Source organism: Pseudoliparis swirei, chromosome 15 (genome assembly GCF_029220125.1).
Source record: "Pseudoliparis swirei isolate HS2019 ecotype Mariana Trench chromosome 15, NWPU_hadal_v1, whole genome shotgun sequence".
Taxonomy (NCBI): domain Eukaryota; kingdom Metazoa; phylum Chordata; class Actinopteri; order Perciformes; family Liparidae; genus Pseudoliparis; species Pseudoliparis swirei.
This window is the reverse complement of record NC_079402.1, coordinates 21,402,179-21,417,720: the sequence shown is the minus strand read 5'-3', so window position 1 is coordinate 21,417,720 and position 15,542 is coordinate 21,402,179. Positions and strand designations below refer to the sequence as shown.

At 47.9% G+C, this 15,542-nt stretch overlaps 1 protein-coding gene across 2 annotated transcripts; it reads right to left on the bottom strand.

Moving 5' to 3' along the window:
• Positions 1-3,653: 3,653 nt before the first annotated feature.
• helq (helicase, POLQ like) lies at positions 3,654-15,525 on the bottom strand. Of its 2 annotated transcripts, none has more exons than XM_056432415.1 (18): positions 14,712-15,525; positions 13,650-14,211; positions 13,077-13,255; positions 12,458-12,658; positions 12,307-12,379; positions 12,129-12,226; positions 11,796-11,894; positions 11,564-11,709; positions 8,741-8,980; positions 8,441-8,582; positions 7,015-7,119; positions 6,739-6,940; positions 5,573-5,730; positions 5,381-5,479; positions 5,096-5,269; positions 4,305-4,418; positions 4,011-4,142; positions 3,654-3,872 (listed from the first exon to the last, which is right to left on the bottom strand). In XM_056432415.1, exons 1-18 carry the CDS (start codon positions 14,871-14,873, stop codon positions 3,837-3,839), a joined length of 2,922 nt encoding a protein of 973 aa, XP_056288390.1. In that variant the 5' UTR covers positions 14,874-15,525; the 3' UTR covers positions 3,654-3,836. The 2 variants fall into 2 exon arrangements, with proteins under 2 accessions (XP_056288390.1, XP_056288389.1); XM_056432414.1 differs by having other exon boundaries at positions 3,654-3,850.
• Positions 15,526-15,542: the final 17 nt, after the last annotated feature.

The following is a 15,542-nucleotide window of genomic DNA, read 5'->3' as shown; positions in this document are numbered from 1 at the left end:
ATCCGTTTTCCAAAATAAGATGTCGACAAATCATACACTAACATATACAAGAAACAATTAACTGATTTCGAATCTTTATAGATCGTTTCTGAGATTTAGCTTAAATTATGCTAACATTAAAACTTTTTTACTGTACCAAGGAAGAGTCCCAATTGGGAGATATTTCAAAGTAAAAGTCCTAAATGTTTAAAGAAATCGGCCATTTCTTTAATGTTTGAAGTGCTTTATATATGTTTTTCCCCATAAGCCCCGGCATTGACTGATGCAGCTGTGTTCAGGACAATCTTGACTTCCATTATCCTGGGAATCAGACAAATCTACGCTCCCAATTGGGAGATATTTCAAATTAAAAGTCCTAAATGTTTAAAGAAATCGGTCATTTCTTTAATGTTTGAAGTGCTTTAAATATGTTTTTCCTCATAAGCCCCGGCATTGACTGATGCAGCTGTGTTCAGGACAATCCAGACTTCCATTATCCTGGGAATCAGACAAATCTAAGGTCCCAATTGGGAAATATTTCAAATTAAATGTCCTAAATGTTTAAAGAAATCAGTCATTTCTTTAATGTTTGAAGTACTTTATTTATGCTTTTCCTCAAAACCCCAGGCAATGACTGATGCATTTTTTTCTTGATCTATGATTCAACCCATACTGACTGACCTACACTGGCAATAACATATTTTCTTTGTACAAATTAACCCTCTTCTGTTCGTTTCTTATATACAGCACTGATGTTCTTAGGTAAATTTGACCCGGTTAATGTTTAATTACAAAAAAGAAACCAACAAATCCTAATAACTATAGTTTCTACATCACAAGTGTTGGTGGAGTTTTTCTGCAGGGGTCAAATAAAGGTTCTCGTCAAAATAGTATCTGTATTTCTCGCACAGGTGGGGTCGTTAGAAAGTGAGTGTCTGTGTGTGGGTATGAGATTGGGATGAAACAGGGTGTGTGTCACTCTTCAATCAGACAGTCTATTAGAAGTACTATAGTACATATTTATTAGGAGAGACATGAAATAAACCCTTAGATTAGTGTCACATGTCCAATAAAGGTGTATTTAGGGGGAAAGTGAGAAGATGATAAGCATTGTTTATTCTGTAAAGTGTGCTTTTCATGTAGGGTGATGGGCACACAGCGGACCACGATATGGTCACACCGTACATCCCGGCACGTTCGCTCTGCTCGGCAACAGCCAATCGTCTTGTGCCTCCTGCACCTCGAGCTAATCACTCGAAATCCAGACTGTTTGCTGTCCTGGCTCCTCAGTGGTGGAATGAGCTCCCCACTGACATCAGGACAGCAGAAAGTCTCTACATCTTCCGCCGGAGACTGAAAACACACCTTTTCCGACTATATCTGGATTAAAACACAGATTTGCACTTCAGTGGCTCTTAAATAGCTCTTACTTATGGTACTTTTGTAGTTCGACAATGTTGAGGAAATGTTACTTCCTGTATTCTTGTTGTTCTTAGTTTGTACTCTAGGTTGAAATGCACTTATTGTAAGTCGCTTTGGATAAAAGCGTCTGCTAAATGACATGTAATGTAAAAGCAGGATATAGCTGGTTCCCATAACCTGGTTCTTTTGCTTGAAGTTTGAAATGTGTACAACTTTATATATGGGGCTTTGAACATGGGCGTGTACACAGCAAAATCAGCAGAGCCAAATTAACACTCTCAGATTTGAATTTAACACTTTAGAAGAGTGTATAAGGGTCCACACCACAAAGTGTTAATTTCACTCTTTTTGGAGAGTTAGTACTTTAACACCAATTTAGTGTTATTGACTCTTTTGGGAGTTTAAATGTAACTCTTCGTAACACTCAGTAGTGTTATTTTTTTTAACACTTGTATGTAGTGTTAAAAATTAACACAGCTGCATCAGTCAGTGCTGGGGCTTAGGAGGAAAAACATATATAAAGCACTTCAAACATTAAAGAAATGACCGATTTCTTTAAACATTTAGGACTTTTAATTTGAAATATCTCCCAATTGGGACCGTAGATTTGTCTGATTTCCAGGATAATGGAAGTCAAGATTGTCCTGAACACAGCTGCATCAGTCAATGCTGGGGCTTATGAGGAAAAACATATATAAAGCACTTCAAACATTAAAGAAATGACCGATTTCTTTAAACATTTAGGACTTTTAATTTGAAATATCTCCCAATTGGGACCGTAGATATGTCTGATTCCCAGGATAATGGAAGTCAGGACTGTCTTGAACACAGCTGCATCATTCATTTCCTGGAACTGTTGGGGAAATCTATATACAGGAATTTTTTAACATACAAAAGTCTGAGTTTTATTTTTATAAACTCTTCCTTGGTACAGTAAAACGTTTTAATGTTAGCATAATTTAAGCTAAATCTCAGAAACGATCTATAAAGATTCAAAATCAGTTAATTGTTTACTTGTATATGCTAGTGTATGATTTGTCGACATCTTATTTTGAAAAACGGATGTTGTTTCACGTAGTTCTTTCCGCTAACTTTGTAAAACCGGATGTTGTGTCACGTGAATCCTGCCGCTAACTTTATCAAAACCCTTGCGCGCTCCCGATCGAATGCGTTTACCGTCAAAATCAGTCTATAGGCGCACAGAAATTTAAGTGTCGGCTCAGTTGACCAAGGAGATCCGAGTGTCGGCTGAGTTGACCGCAGTCTAACCACCTGAGGGCCGGGTCCACTAACCAGGACTAACTTCAGACCTGTGGGAGGTCACGTGATCTCCACTCGTGTGTTGCGGTACGGAGGCTCGTGCGGCCCAAAGGCAAAGAGACCACAACAAGTCCAACACAACATTATAATAACTATAAGTTACACAACTGGACTGGTTTATGATTATAGTCATTTCACAATATTATAACAGATATTATAACTTATTAAAACAGATATTATAACTTATTAAACAGATATACCTTATTAAAACAGATATAACTGATTAAACAGATATTATAACTTATTAAAACAGATATAACTTATTAAACAGATATTATAACTTATTAAAACAGATATTATAACTTATCAAAACAGATATTATAACTTATTAAACAGATATAACTTATTAAAACAGATATTATAACTTATTAAAACAGATACAACTTATTAAAACAGATATAACTTAAACATATATTATAACTTAAAACAGATATTATAACTTATTAAAACAGATATAACTTAAACAGATATTATAACTTAGAAAAAAGATATTATAACTTATTAAACAGATGTTATAACTTATTAAAACAGATATTATAACTTATTAAAACAGATCAAACTTATTAAAACAGATATTATAACTTATTAAAACAGATATTATAACTTATTAACACAGATATGATAACTTATTAAAACAGATATTATACCTAGTGGACACTAGGAGAATAACATGTATTATGTCTATTATACATTAGTGGACACCAGGAGCATAACTTGTATTATCTCTATTATACAGTAGTAAAAAAAAATATTATAATAATAGTATGAATTATTTAAAGGTTTAATTGGGGCGTTTGTGTGCATAAGGGTCTGAGTCTCTGTATTTTAGCTACACACTTTATTATAGGAGCTAATTTTGACCCAACAACATAAGAAACATGTGCACAGTAACACCGGCTCTATTTCCAATGAAGATATTCAGTGAACTCAAGTTGAGTCTTCGTTGTACATTATTTTAATAAGTTTTAAATCAAATGAACAGTAAAAAACAAAAACAAAGAGAATAAAACTTCTCGTGATAATAAACTCAGATGAGTCGTTGTGTTTCAGCTGTAGGCAGATCTGAAGGCTTCATCAGCAGCTCGTCCACTTCCTCCTGGAGAGCTGCAGCCTTTTCATTCAGCAGCATCTGGAACACACAGAGACGTCATCTGACGGACACACGCCTGATCAATAACACACAGAGACGTCATCTGACAATAACACAGACCTGATCAATAACAGACTGATCAGTAACAGTCCTGATCAATAACAGACTGATCAATAACAGACTGATCAATACCACTCACCCGAGCCGAGGCCCTGATCTGGTGGGCCCGCCCCCTCAGGTCTCCGATGGCGTTGGCCAGCAGGTCCACGTCAGCGTTGGCCAGGTGGGCCGGAGTCCTGAAGCCGGCCCCGTAGAGCTGCCGGGCCCTGGACTGGAGACAGGGTCAGGGTCTGAGGGTCTACGCTGTGGTAGGGGTCTGAGGGTCTACGGGGATCCAGGTCTTAGGGTCTACGCTGTGTTAGGGGTCTGAGGTAGTCCTGGTCCTCACAGGAGAACCAGAACCAGGACTTCCTGGTCCTGGTTCCACACTGACCTCCAGGACCCCAGCCACCTCCATCAGAGGGACGAGCTCCGCCGCCACACAGTAGCTCAGCCTCCGGGTCAGATCCACCAGCAGAGCCCGGAAGGGCCAGAACTCCTCCAGCTCCTGGCAGACAGAACCACGCGTTAGACCTCACAGAGACACAAGGTTCTAGGTGTCCACACCTCCAGAAGGTTCTAGGTGAGCCCTAACTCTCCAGAAGGTTCTAGGTGAGCCCCACACCTCCAGATGGTTCTAGGTGAGCCCCACACCTCCAGATGGTTCTAGGTGAGCCCCACATCTCCAGATGGTTCTTGGTGCGCCCCACACCTCCAGATGGTTCTAGGTGAGCCCCACACCTCCAGATGGTTCTAGGTGAGCCCCACACCTCCAGATGGTTCTAGGTGAGCCCCACACCTCCAGATGGTTCTAGGTGAGCCCCACACCTCCAGATGGTTCTAGGTGAGCCCCACACCTCCAGATGGTTCTAGGTGAGCCCCACACCTCCAGATGATTCTTGGTGCGCCCCACACCTCCAGATGGTTCTAGGTGAGCCCCACACCTCCAGATGGTTCTTGGTGCGCCCCACACCTCCAGATGGTTCTAGGTGAGCCCCAAGATCTCTTGAGCCCCACACCTCCAGATGGTTCTAGGTGAGCCCCACACCTCCAGATGGTTCTAGGTGAGCCCCATACCTCTAGAAGGTTCTAGGTGAGCCCCAAACCTCCAGAAGGTTCTAGGTGTCCATACCTGCGTGAAGGTTCTAGGTGTCCATACCTCCAGAAGGTTCTAGGTGTCCATACCTGTGTGAAGTGCAGCACACAGGAGCAGAAGGCGGAGCAGCAGCTCAGCAGACTCTGGAGGAAGCCTCGACTCAGCTGGAAGCGCTCGGCCACGTTCCATACGCTGCTCTCCTTCAGCAGGGAGGACAGCACCAGGGCCAGGTACATGCGGCCCACCACCTGCATGTTGACAGTCTGGAACAACAACAACAAGGCTCCCCTGTGAGGTGCTCTGAGGCTCCTTCAGGCTCCCCTGTGAGGTGCTCTGAGGCCCCTTCAGGCTCCCCTTCCTCTGAGGCCTCTTACCTTCCTCACTGTCTGTCCTGCAGCTTTCCTGGTGATGAAGCTCTCCGGCACGCCGACGGCTGCAGACATCTTCTGCTCTGCAGCCGACAGCAGCATAAACTGCAACAGGAAAACAACAGTGGAACAACAACAACAACAACAACAACACATCTCAGGAACAGGTGAGCGTATGGGGTCCAGGGGGACCGGTACCTGTCTGAAGTACACCATCCAGTCCGGCTTGCACTGAGCGACCATGTTGTACGGGGTGACCAGGTAGACCAGGTGGAGGCAGCTGCTGAGCAGCAGGCCCTCCAGGCCCAGAGACAGGTCCTTGTAGAGCACACTGCTGTAGGCCAGGTCCACGGAGCCTGAGGAGCAAGAGCTGCATGGAAACATCCGCATGGAAGTATCTCCATGGAAACATCTCCATGGAAACATCCGCATGGAAACATCTCCATGGAAACATCTGCATGGAAACATCTCCATGGAAACATCTGCATGGAAACATCTCCATGGAAACATCTCCATGGAAACATCTCCATGGAAACATCCGCATGGAAACATCCCCATGGAAACATCTGCATGGAAACATCTCCATGGAAACATCTCCATGGAAACATCTGCATGGAAACATCTGCATGGAAACATCTGCATGGAAACATCTCCATGGAAACATCTCCATGGAAACATCCGCATGGAAACATCTCCATGGAAACATCCGCATGGAAACATCTCCATGGAAACATCCGCATGGAAACATCTGCATGGAAACATCCGCATGGAAACATCTCCATGGAAACATCTCCATGGAAACATCCGCATGGAAACATCTCCATGGAAACATCCGCATGGAAACATCTCCATGGAAACATCCGCATGGAAACATCTCCATGGAAACATCCGCATGGAAACATCTCCATGGAAACATCTCCATGGAAACATCCCCATGGAAACATCTCCATGGAAACATCCGCATGGAAACATCTCCATGGAAACATCCGCATGGAAACATCTCCATGGAAACATCCGCATGGAAACATCTCCATGGAAACATCTGCATGGAAACATCTGCATGGAAACATCTCCATGGAAACATCTGCATGGAAACATCTCCATGGAAACATCTCCATGGAAACATCTCCATGGAAACATCTCCATGGAAACATCTCCATGGAAACATCCGCATGGAAACATCTCCATGGAAACATCCGCATGGAAACATCTCCATGGAAACATCCGCATGGAAACATCTCCATGGAAACATCTCCATGGAAACATCTCCATGGAAACATCCGCATGGAAACATCTCCATGGAAACATCCGCATGGAAACATCTTGGTGAGCTGCAGCCTGTGACCCTGAGGACCTCAGCTCACCTTTATAGGTGGCCCTGCCCAGCTTGGTGACCTGCAGCTGTTGCTCCGCCCCCGACCCCGTGAGGAGGTCTTTGCTCTGCAGGAGGTCCACGCAGCGCCGCACCGCCTCCGTCAGACTGGTGTCGGCACACAGATGCCCCCGCTGGACGAACAGCAGCGTGCCGCACAGGAAGTCCAGCAGCTGGTCCACCGACGAGGAGATCTGCAACACGGGAGCGCGTTAGTCGTGTGGCCACGCCCACATGCGGACGCCACGGAGGAAGAAAGGAGCGTTACGTTCAAGCCAACCAGCGACAGGATGAGACTCAGGAGGCCTTTCTCATTGGACAGCAGCAGGCCGCTGAAGCAGCTCTCCATGGGGGCACACAGCAGGGTCCTGGCCTGAGGAGGAGGAGGAGGCACACGTGAGGAGGAAGAGGAGGCACATGTGCGGCGGAAGAGGAGGCACATGTGAGGAGGAAGAGGAGGCACGTGTGAGGCGGAAGAGGAGGCACGTGTGAGGCGGAAGAGGAGGCACGTGTGAGGAGGAAGAGGAGGCACGTGTGAGGAGGAAGAGGAGGCACATGTGAGGAGGAAGAGGAGGCACATGTGAGGAGGAAGAGGAGGCACGTGTGAGGAGGAAGAGGAGGCACGTGTGAGGAGGAAGAGGAGGCACGTGTGAGGAGGAAGAGGAGGCACGTGTGAGGAGGAAGAGGAGGCACGTGTGAGGAGGAAGAGGAGGCACGTGTGAGGAGGAAGAGGAGGCACGTGTGAGGAGGAAGAGGAGGCACATGTGAGGAGGAAGAGGAGGCACACGTGAGGAGGAAGAGGAGGCACGTGTGAGGAGGAAGAGGAGGCACATGTGAGGAGGAAGAGGAGGCACATGTGAGGAGGAAGAGGAGGCACATGTGAGGAGGAAGAGGAGGCACATGTGAGGAGGAAGAGGAGGCACGTGTGAGGCGGAAGAGGAGGCACGTGAGGAGGAAGAGGAGGCACATGTGAGGAGGAAGAGGAGGCACGTGTGAGGCGGAAGAGGAGGCACGTGTGAGGAGGAAGAGGAGGCACATGTGAGGAGGAAGAGGAGGCACATGTGAGGAGGAAGAGGAGGCACGTGTGAGGAGGAAGAGGAGGCACATGTGAGGCGGAAGAGGAGGCACGTGTGAGGAGGAAGAGGAGGCACGTGAGGAGGAAGAGGAGGCACGTGTGAGGAGGAAGAGGAGGCACATGTGAGGAGGAAGAGGAGGCACGTGTGAGGAGGAAGAGGAGGCACGTGTGAGGAGGAAGAGGAGGCACGTGTGAGGAGGAAGAGGAGGCACGTGTGAGGAGGAAGAGGAGGCACATGTGAGGAGGAAGAGGAGGCACGTGTGAGGAGGAAGAGGAGGCACATGTGAGGAGGAAGAGGAGGCACATGTGAGGAGGAAGAGGAGGCACGTGTGAGGAGGAAGAGGAGGCACGTGTGAGGAGGAAGAGGAGGCACGTGTGAGGAGGAAGAGGAGGCACGTGTGAGGAGGAAGAGGAGGCACATGTGAGGAGGAAGAGGAGGCACATGTGAGGAGGAAGAGGAGGCACATGTGAGGCGGAAGAGGAGGCACGTGTGAGGAGGAAGAGGAGGCATATGATGCTGTCCACATGGTGTTTACATGTCCTTGCATCAGTGTAACAATAACGTTCTGTGTAAATACTCAACAGTATGTGTTGCAATGCATGCTGGGAGTCCACTCACCAGCACCCTGTCCTTGTCCTGCAGGATGAGGACGCTCTCCCCCGTGGAGTCGATGCCGGCCCGACCGGCTCGGCCCACCATCTGTTTGTACTGGCTCCTCCTCAGGAAGTCAGCGGCCACGAAGGGCGAGCGCAGGATCACTCTGATTGGAGCAGGACAGGTCACATGTCACATGCTACAGGTCACAGGTCACATATCACATGAAGCCTGTGACATCTCACAGGTCACATGCGTCATGGTTCATGTGACATGTGACATGCTTCAGGTGACCTGGTTAATTTCCGGACCGAGGGCTGTCACCTGCGTGCAGGTAGGTTGACCCCGGCTGCCAGCGTGGAGGTGCAGGTGAGGAGGCAGAGCACCCCGGAGGAGTAGGCCTCCTCCAGCAGCCGGCGCTCCTCCGCGGTGAGCCCACTGTGGTGGTAGGCCAGGCCGTAGGGCACCGTGCGGCGCAGCACCGGGCACACGGAGCCCCTCCCACTGGCCTTCAGCTCCCTGAGGAGCAGCGCCCGCTCCTCCTCACGGAGCAGCAGGAACTCCCTGAGGAGGAGCACCACTCTTTAGGATCAGGTCTCTCTCTCTGATGTGTGTCTCTCTCTCTGATGTGTGTCTCTCTCTCTGATGTGTGTCTCTCTCTGATGTGTGTCTCTCTCTGATGTGTGTCTCTCTCTCTGATGTGTGTGTCTCTCTCTGATGTGTGTCTCTCTCTCTGATGTGTGTCTCTCTCTGATGTGTCTCTCTCTCTGATGTGTCTCTCTCTCTGATGTGTGTCTCTCTCTGATGTGTGTGTCTCTCTCTGATGTGTGTCTCTCTCTCTGATGTGTGTCTCTCTCTGATGTGTGTGTCTCTCTCTGATGTGTGTCTCTCTCTCTGATGTGTGTCTCTCTCTGATGTGTCTCTCTCTGATGTGTGTCTCTCTCTGATGTGTGTCTCTCTGATGTGTGTCTCTCTCTGATGTGTGTCTCTCTCTCTGATGTGTGTCTCTCTCTGATGTGTCTCTCTCTGATGTGTGTCTCTCTCTCTGATGTGTGTCTCTCTCTGATGTGTGTCTCTCTCTGATGTGTGTCTCTCTCTGATGTGTGTCTCTCTCTGATGTGTCTCTCTCTCTGATGTGTCTCTCTCTGATGTGTGTCTCTCTCTCTGATGTGTCTCTCTCTCTGATGTGTGTCTCTCTCTCTGGTGTGTGTCTCTCTCTGATGTGTGTGTCTCTCTCTGATGTGTGTCTCTCTCTGATGTGTGTCTCTCTCTGATGTGTCTCTCTCTCTGATGTGTGTCTCTCTCTGATGTGTGTCTCTCTCTCTGATGTGTGTCTCTCTCTCTGATGTGTGTCTCTCTCTGATGTGTGTCTCTCTCTGATGTGTCTCTCTGATGTGTGTCTCTCTCTGATGTGTGTGTCTCTCTCTCTGATGTGTCTCTCTCTCTGATGTGTGTCTCTCTCTGATGTGTGTCTCTCTCTCTGATGTGTGTCTCTCTCTGATGTGTGTCTCTCTGATGTGTGTCTCTCTCTGATGTGTGTCTCTCTCTCTGATGTGTGTCTCTCTCTGATGTGTGTCTCTCTCTCTGATGTGTGTCTCTCTCTCTGATGTGTGTCTCTCTCTCTGATGTGTCTCTCTCTCTGATGTGTGTCTCTCTCTGATGTGTGTGTCTCTCTCTGATGTGTGTCTCTCTCTGATGTGTGTCTCTCTCTGATGTGTGTCTCTCTCTCTGATGTGTGTCTCTCTCTGATGTGTGTCTCTCTCTCTGATGTGTGTCTCTCTCTGATGTGTGTCTCTCTCTCTGATGTGTGTCTCTCTCTGATGTGTGTCTCTCTCTCTGATGTGTGTCTCTCTCTCTGATGTGTGTCTCTCTCTGATGTGTCTCTCTCTCTGATGTGTGTCTCTCTCTCTGATGTGTGTCTCTCTCTGATGTGTCTCTCTGATGTGTGTGTCTCTCTCTGATGTGTCTCTCTCTGATGTGTGTCTCTCTCTCTGATGTGTGTGTCTCTCTCTCTGATGTGTGTCTCTCTCTGATGTGTGTCTCTCTCTGATGTGTCTCTCTCTCTGATGTGTGTCTCTCTCTGATGTGTGTGTCTCTCTCTGATGTGTGTGTCTCTCTGATGTGTGTCTCTCTCTCTGATGTGTCTCTCTCTCTGATGTGTGTCTCTCTCTCTGATGTGTCTCTCTCTGATGTGTGTCTCTCTCTGATGTGTGTCTCTCTCTCTGATGTGTGTCTCTCTCTGATGTGTGTCTCTCTCTGATGTGTCTCTCTCTGATGTGTGTCTCTCTCTGATGTGTGTCTCTCTCTCTGATGTGTGTGTCTCTCTGATGTGTGTCTCTGATGTGTGTCTCTCTGATGTGTGTCTCTCTGATGTGTGTGTCTCTCTCTCTGATGTGTGTCTCTCTCTCTGATGTGTGTCTCTCTCTGATGTGTGTCTCTCTCTGATGTGTGTCTCTCTCTGATGTGTGTGTCTCTCTCTGATGTGTGTGTCTCTGATGTGTGTCTCTCTCTGATGTGTCTCTCTCTCTGATGTGTGTCTCTCTCTGATGTGTGTCTCTCTCTGATGTGTGTGTCTCTCTCTCTGATGTGTGTGTCTCTCTCTGATGTGTGTCTCTCTCTGATGTGTGTCTCTCTCTGATGTGTCTCTCTCTCTGATGTGTGTGTCTCTCTCTGATGTGTGTCTCTCTCTGATGTGTGTGTCTCTCTCTCTGATGTGTGTCTCTCTCTGATGTGTGTCTCTCTCTCTGATGTGTGTGTCTCTCTCTCTGATGTGTGTGTCTCTCTCTCTGATGTGTGTCTCTCTCTGATGTGTGTCTCTCTCTGATGTGTCTCTCTCTCTGATGTGTGTCTCTCTCTGATGTGTGTCTCTCTCTCTGATGTGTCTCTCTCTCTGATGTGTGTGTCTCTCTCTGATGTGTGTCTCTCTCTGATGTGTGTCTCTCTCTGATGTGTGTCTCTCTCTCTGATGTGTGTCTCTCTCTGATGTGTGTCTCTCTCTCTGATGTGTGTCTCTCTCTCTGATGTGTGTCTCTCTCTGATGTGTGTGTCTCTCTCTCTGATGTGTGTCTCTCTGATGTGTGTGTCTCTCTCTCTGATGTGTGTGTCTCTCTCTGATGTGTGTCTCTCTCTGATGTGTGTGTAACTCACTTCTTCAGGTACTTGCAGATCATGGCCACAACGTTCTCACAGTTCTTCTTGGTGGGACAGAAGACCAGACAGGAATGTGCTGGGATGACCTCGGTCACCAGAGCGATGATGTGGTCCGGATCCGTCTTCTTCATGGCGCTGGAGTACTGTGAGGAACATGGAGGTCTTCATCACTCCTTCATCGCTGACTCGTTTACTCTTCCAACAAACAGGAAGTGAATATTGTATTTACCTTAAAGTTGAGAACACGTGAGAATTTAAAACACTCCTCTTCCGTTTGGTCGACTTCATAGATGGTGTCGTTCAGTTTGACATACTCCTTTAGCTGCACCTGAACGCAGCACAGGTTTAGTACTACTACTACTACTGCTGCTACTACTGCGAAGCTCATTTGTGTGTTTTTAATGGAGCTCTATGGAAACCAAACAAACTACTTAAGGTAAATATAAATACATTAACGGTTTTGTTGTTGTTGACTGGTCACTACGTGTCGATGCATTCATTGTGGTTTTGAATAAGAACATAGAACACCAGCAGACTTAACACAACATTCAAAATCACTTACAGGCCTGAAGTCATTGGTGTAATTGTCCGCCTTCAAAAAGGCCTGCAGGTCCTTGATGTTTCCCAGAGTGGCGCTCATTCCGATAATCTGAGTACTTTCTGGAGGAGAGGCGAGAAGAACCATTTCACTCAGAAGGTTTTCAGGGTTTAACATCTGACACCAAAGCAGAAGGACTCACTGGTCGTGTGGAGGACTTTGGCCAGCGTCATCTCAATGATGGCTCCTCTGCTGCCGTCACCCAGCATGTGAAGCTGGAAGACACAAGTGGGCGTTAAGCCCCGCCTCCTCCTTTCCTCACATCTATACAACCCCAATACCACTCAAACTACCTCATCCACCACCACCAGACCCAGGTCGTCCACCCTGCCGGTCTCGATCAGGGAGTTGACGAGGCTGTGGGCTTTCTCTATCGTGGCGATGTACACCGATTTATTGTTTCTTCTCTTCACGGGAGGAAATCTTCCTTTACTGCCAGCGTACTCCTCCACCATGAAGTCCAGCTCCAGGCCCAAGCTCGCTAGGCCACGCACCTGCAGAAGAAACACAAGTTCTGCCTGGTGGTTCAGGATGAGCTGCTTTGAAGGTGAGAGGTGTCCCACAAGGCTGTGTTCTCGGTCCTCTGCTATTCTCTGTAAGTAATATCCTCTCCGGCACTTTTCACTGTACATCTCTAAGCCGATGACACCACTCGATCTCCTCGCCTGAATCCGAGATGCTACAGCTGCTAACGAAAGGTCGGTCTGCCGAGCCGCCACTGTAGTGGTCCCCTAGCGAGGGGCTACGCTAATGCCGGTCTCGCTGGTGTTCATCTCAACCAGTGCCACAGATTACAGTTTACTAAGATACGACTCGTTGTTCTGACTGTTTATTCTTGGTTTCTCTTGAGAAGCAGATCTTTTTGAGTCCACAGACTAACAGCAGGACTACTTTACTGGACTCTTCTGGTACCTTCTCCTGCACCAGCGATATGTACGGGAGGATGAACAGGCAGTCTTTCCTCCTGCACAGCAGCTCTCGGAGGACCAGGATCTCTGCAACCAGAGTTTTCCCTCCGCTGGTGGGAAGAGAGTAGATCAGGTTCCTCCTCTGCTGAACACAGTCCAGGTTCAGACACGTCTCCTGCCAGGCTGAAACAGGAAGCATTGGAGGAAACTTTGAAGGACGTTAGCTTAGCACAAAGACTGGAACCAGTGATCCTGGATCCATCCAAAGGAAACAGAATCCACCTTCCAAAGGCCAGCAAGTTGCATCTGTAACTGTAAAGGGTTAAAGGACACAGTTTCACCTACTACTACTAAACCTGGTTGCAACAGAAACATCTTTCATCTGCAGCCGAAAGGAAACAACTAGTCATTCATTCATCAATCTGAAGGTTAATCAATGATGAACAATTGGGAATTGCAGCCCTACTCTGCCAAGTATGTTCACAAAGAAATGATAAGTCTGAAACATCACGAATCCTCACATTGTCCCGACCCTAACCCGGACACCTGGTAACTAGCTGAGGAGAAGATGCGTCACCATATAAAGACTTGATTCCTCTCAGTTTGAACATCAGCTCCTTCACTCTGGTGGGGAGCCCAAAGAAAGGCCCGAGGTCCGGGCTCTCCGGCCTCACGGCCTCCAGGGCCCGCATGGCGACGCCGATCTCCTTGGAGACCACGGCTTCCTTCAGCGCGGCGCTGCGCGAGACGCTGGAGGGAGCAGCTGCGTTGCAGAGCATCGTCCTCTTCATCTGGTCCGCCACGCTCCTCCTGGGCCTCCTGGTGCCCTCCTCCGTACTCCTCTCAGGGTCTCTGAGGGGGGCGGAGGTCTTCCCTCCGCCCTGCAGCCGGTCACTCTCTGCCGCTCCGTCCGTTAGTTCTTTGAGCTGCCGCTGGCTGGCGGGTAAGTCCTCCAAGGGTTCGTCTCCCAGGAGGTCCAGGATGGAGTCCGTGAGGACGTCTTCCGGCGGCTGTCTGCGCCTCAGAGCGGTGAAGTCCTTCTGGGCCGTCTGCTCGGCCTCGTCCAGCCCGGCCAGCAGAGAGCTGTCCTCCAGGAGGCTGTCGTAGTCCCCGAACAGGTCCTCGCTGTCGCTGCAGTACTGCACCAGGGAGAGACCAGCAGAGACTTTAACACCGGGGACCGCTGATGTCACACAGGGTCACGTTCCTGGAGACATGATCAATACACACGCATCGGATCAATCAGCTCCAATCCACAGCAACACTTTCCCTGTTTTATCATCTTACATGAGACTTAAAACTCTTCTGATGATCAGATCATTGTTTACGTCACATTTTAAGAGGATGTTCTGTCTTACTTTGAAATGATTGTTCATATCTTTGGGTTTTGGAATGTTTGAAGACTTCCCTCAAATTCTGGGAAGTTATTTTAATTATTTAGCCAGCTTTTTCCTAGATGAATTGGTTAGTGAATAAATGGTCAGAATATATTGAAATACGCCCGTCACAGTCCTCCGAAGACAAAGAAGACTAAATGTCTTGTTTTTCTTGGAAAAGAAGACATTCAGCTTCTTCTCGCAGAAGAAGAGTACATTGACGTTGTCTGTAATAAGTCAGTTTGACGTCACTACATATCAACCTGAGCAGCGGGTCCATCGGACATGACGCGGCTGGGCCTCCTGGTGCCATTGGCTCCTCCCCTTTTCCCGGTAGGCGTCAGCAGAGTCTTCTGGCTGTCCCGTGACCGTTTCCTCGAGGACACTCTTTTTATTTGGACGTCTTGTTCACCAGCAGCTTTCATCGCTACTAACCAGCTAACCAGCTAACCGGTTAACCAACGGGACGTTAGCTTCCTCCGGGCAGTTGGACTCTCTGACTTGTTCCCGAAACCAGCCAGTGTTTCACAAAAACACTGCTAATCACTCTCAAACTCCCATAAAACGTCTCAAAGTTGTCCCCGAAGTCATGAAAGTAATTCTGTTCCTTGAACATTGGTTTGAACGTGGACGGCCATCAGCTCGGAGAGCGGCACGTTCTGAACCCCCGCAGCGTCAGAGCGAGAGAGGAACCCCTCCACAGCTTCCGGCGTCGGTTCACCGCTTAACGGCCGGCATTGTTGAATTACTTCCATTCGTTAATCAAATCCAATGATTATCAGATGAAACGTGTGTTTATTCTGCCACTTATTAATCAATATTCAGAGTGCTGAGGTACGAAACTGCTTAGCGGGTTGAAAACGGCCTGTGGTGAATGGTCACTCGGTACTTGACGGGACTCTTTCACTCGTTCCGGGGACGTGACTATCTTGACTTGATATATCTTTGAGGCGGGTAACATTTTATCTTTTCCGAAAGAAACGTTTATTTTGAATTTAATCCCAAAATAAAGTCTGCGGGTACAAAACAAATTCACACAACGCGAATTGATGCGATATTTACAAAAACAACGACCTTTCACGTGTAACGTTTAA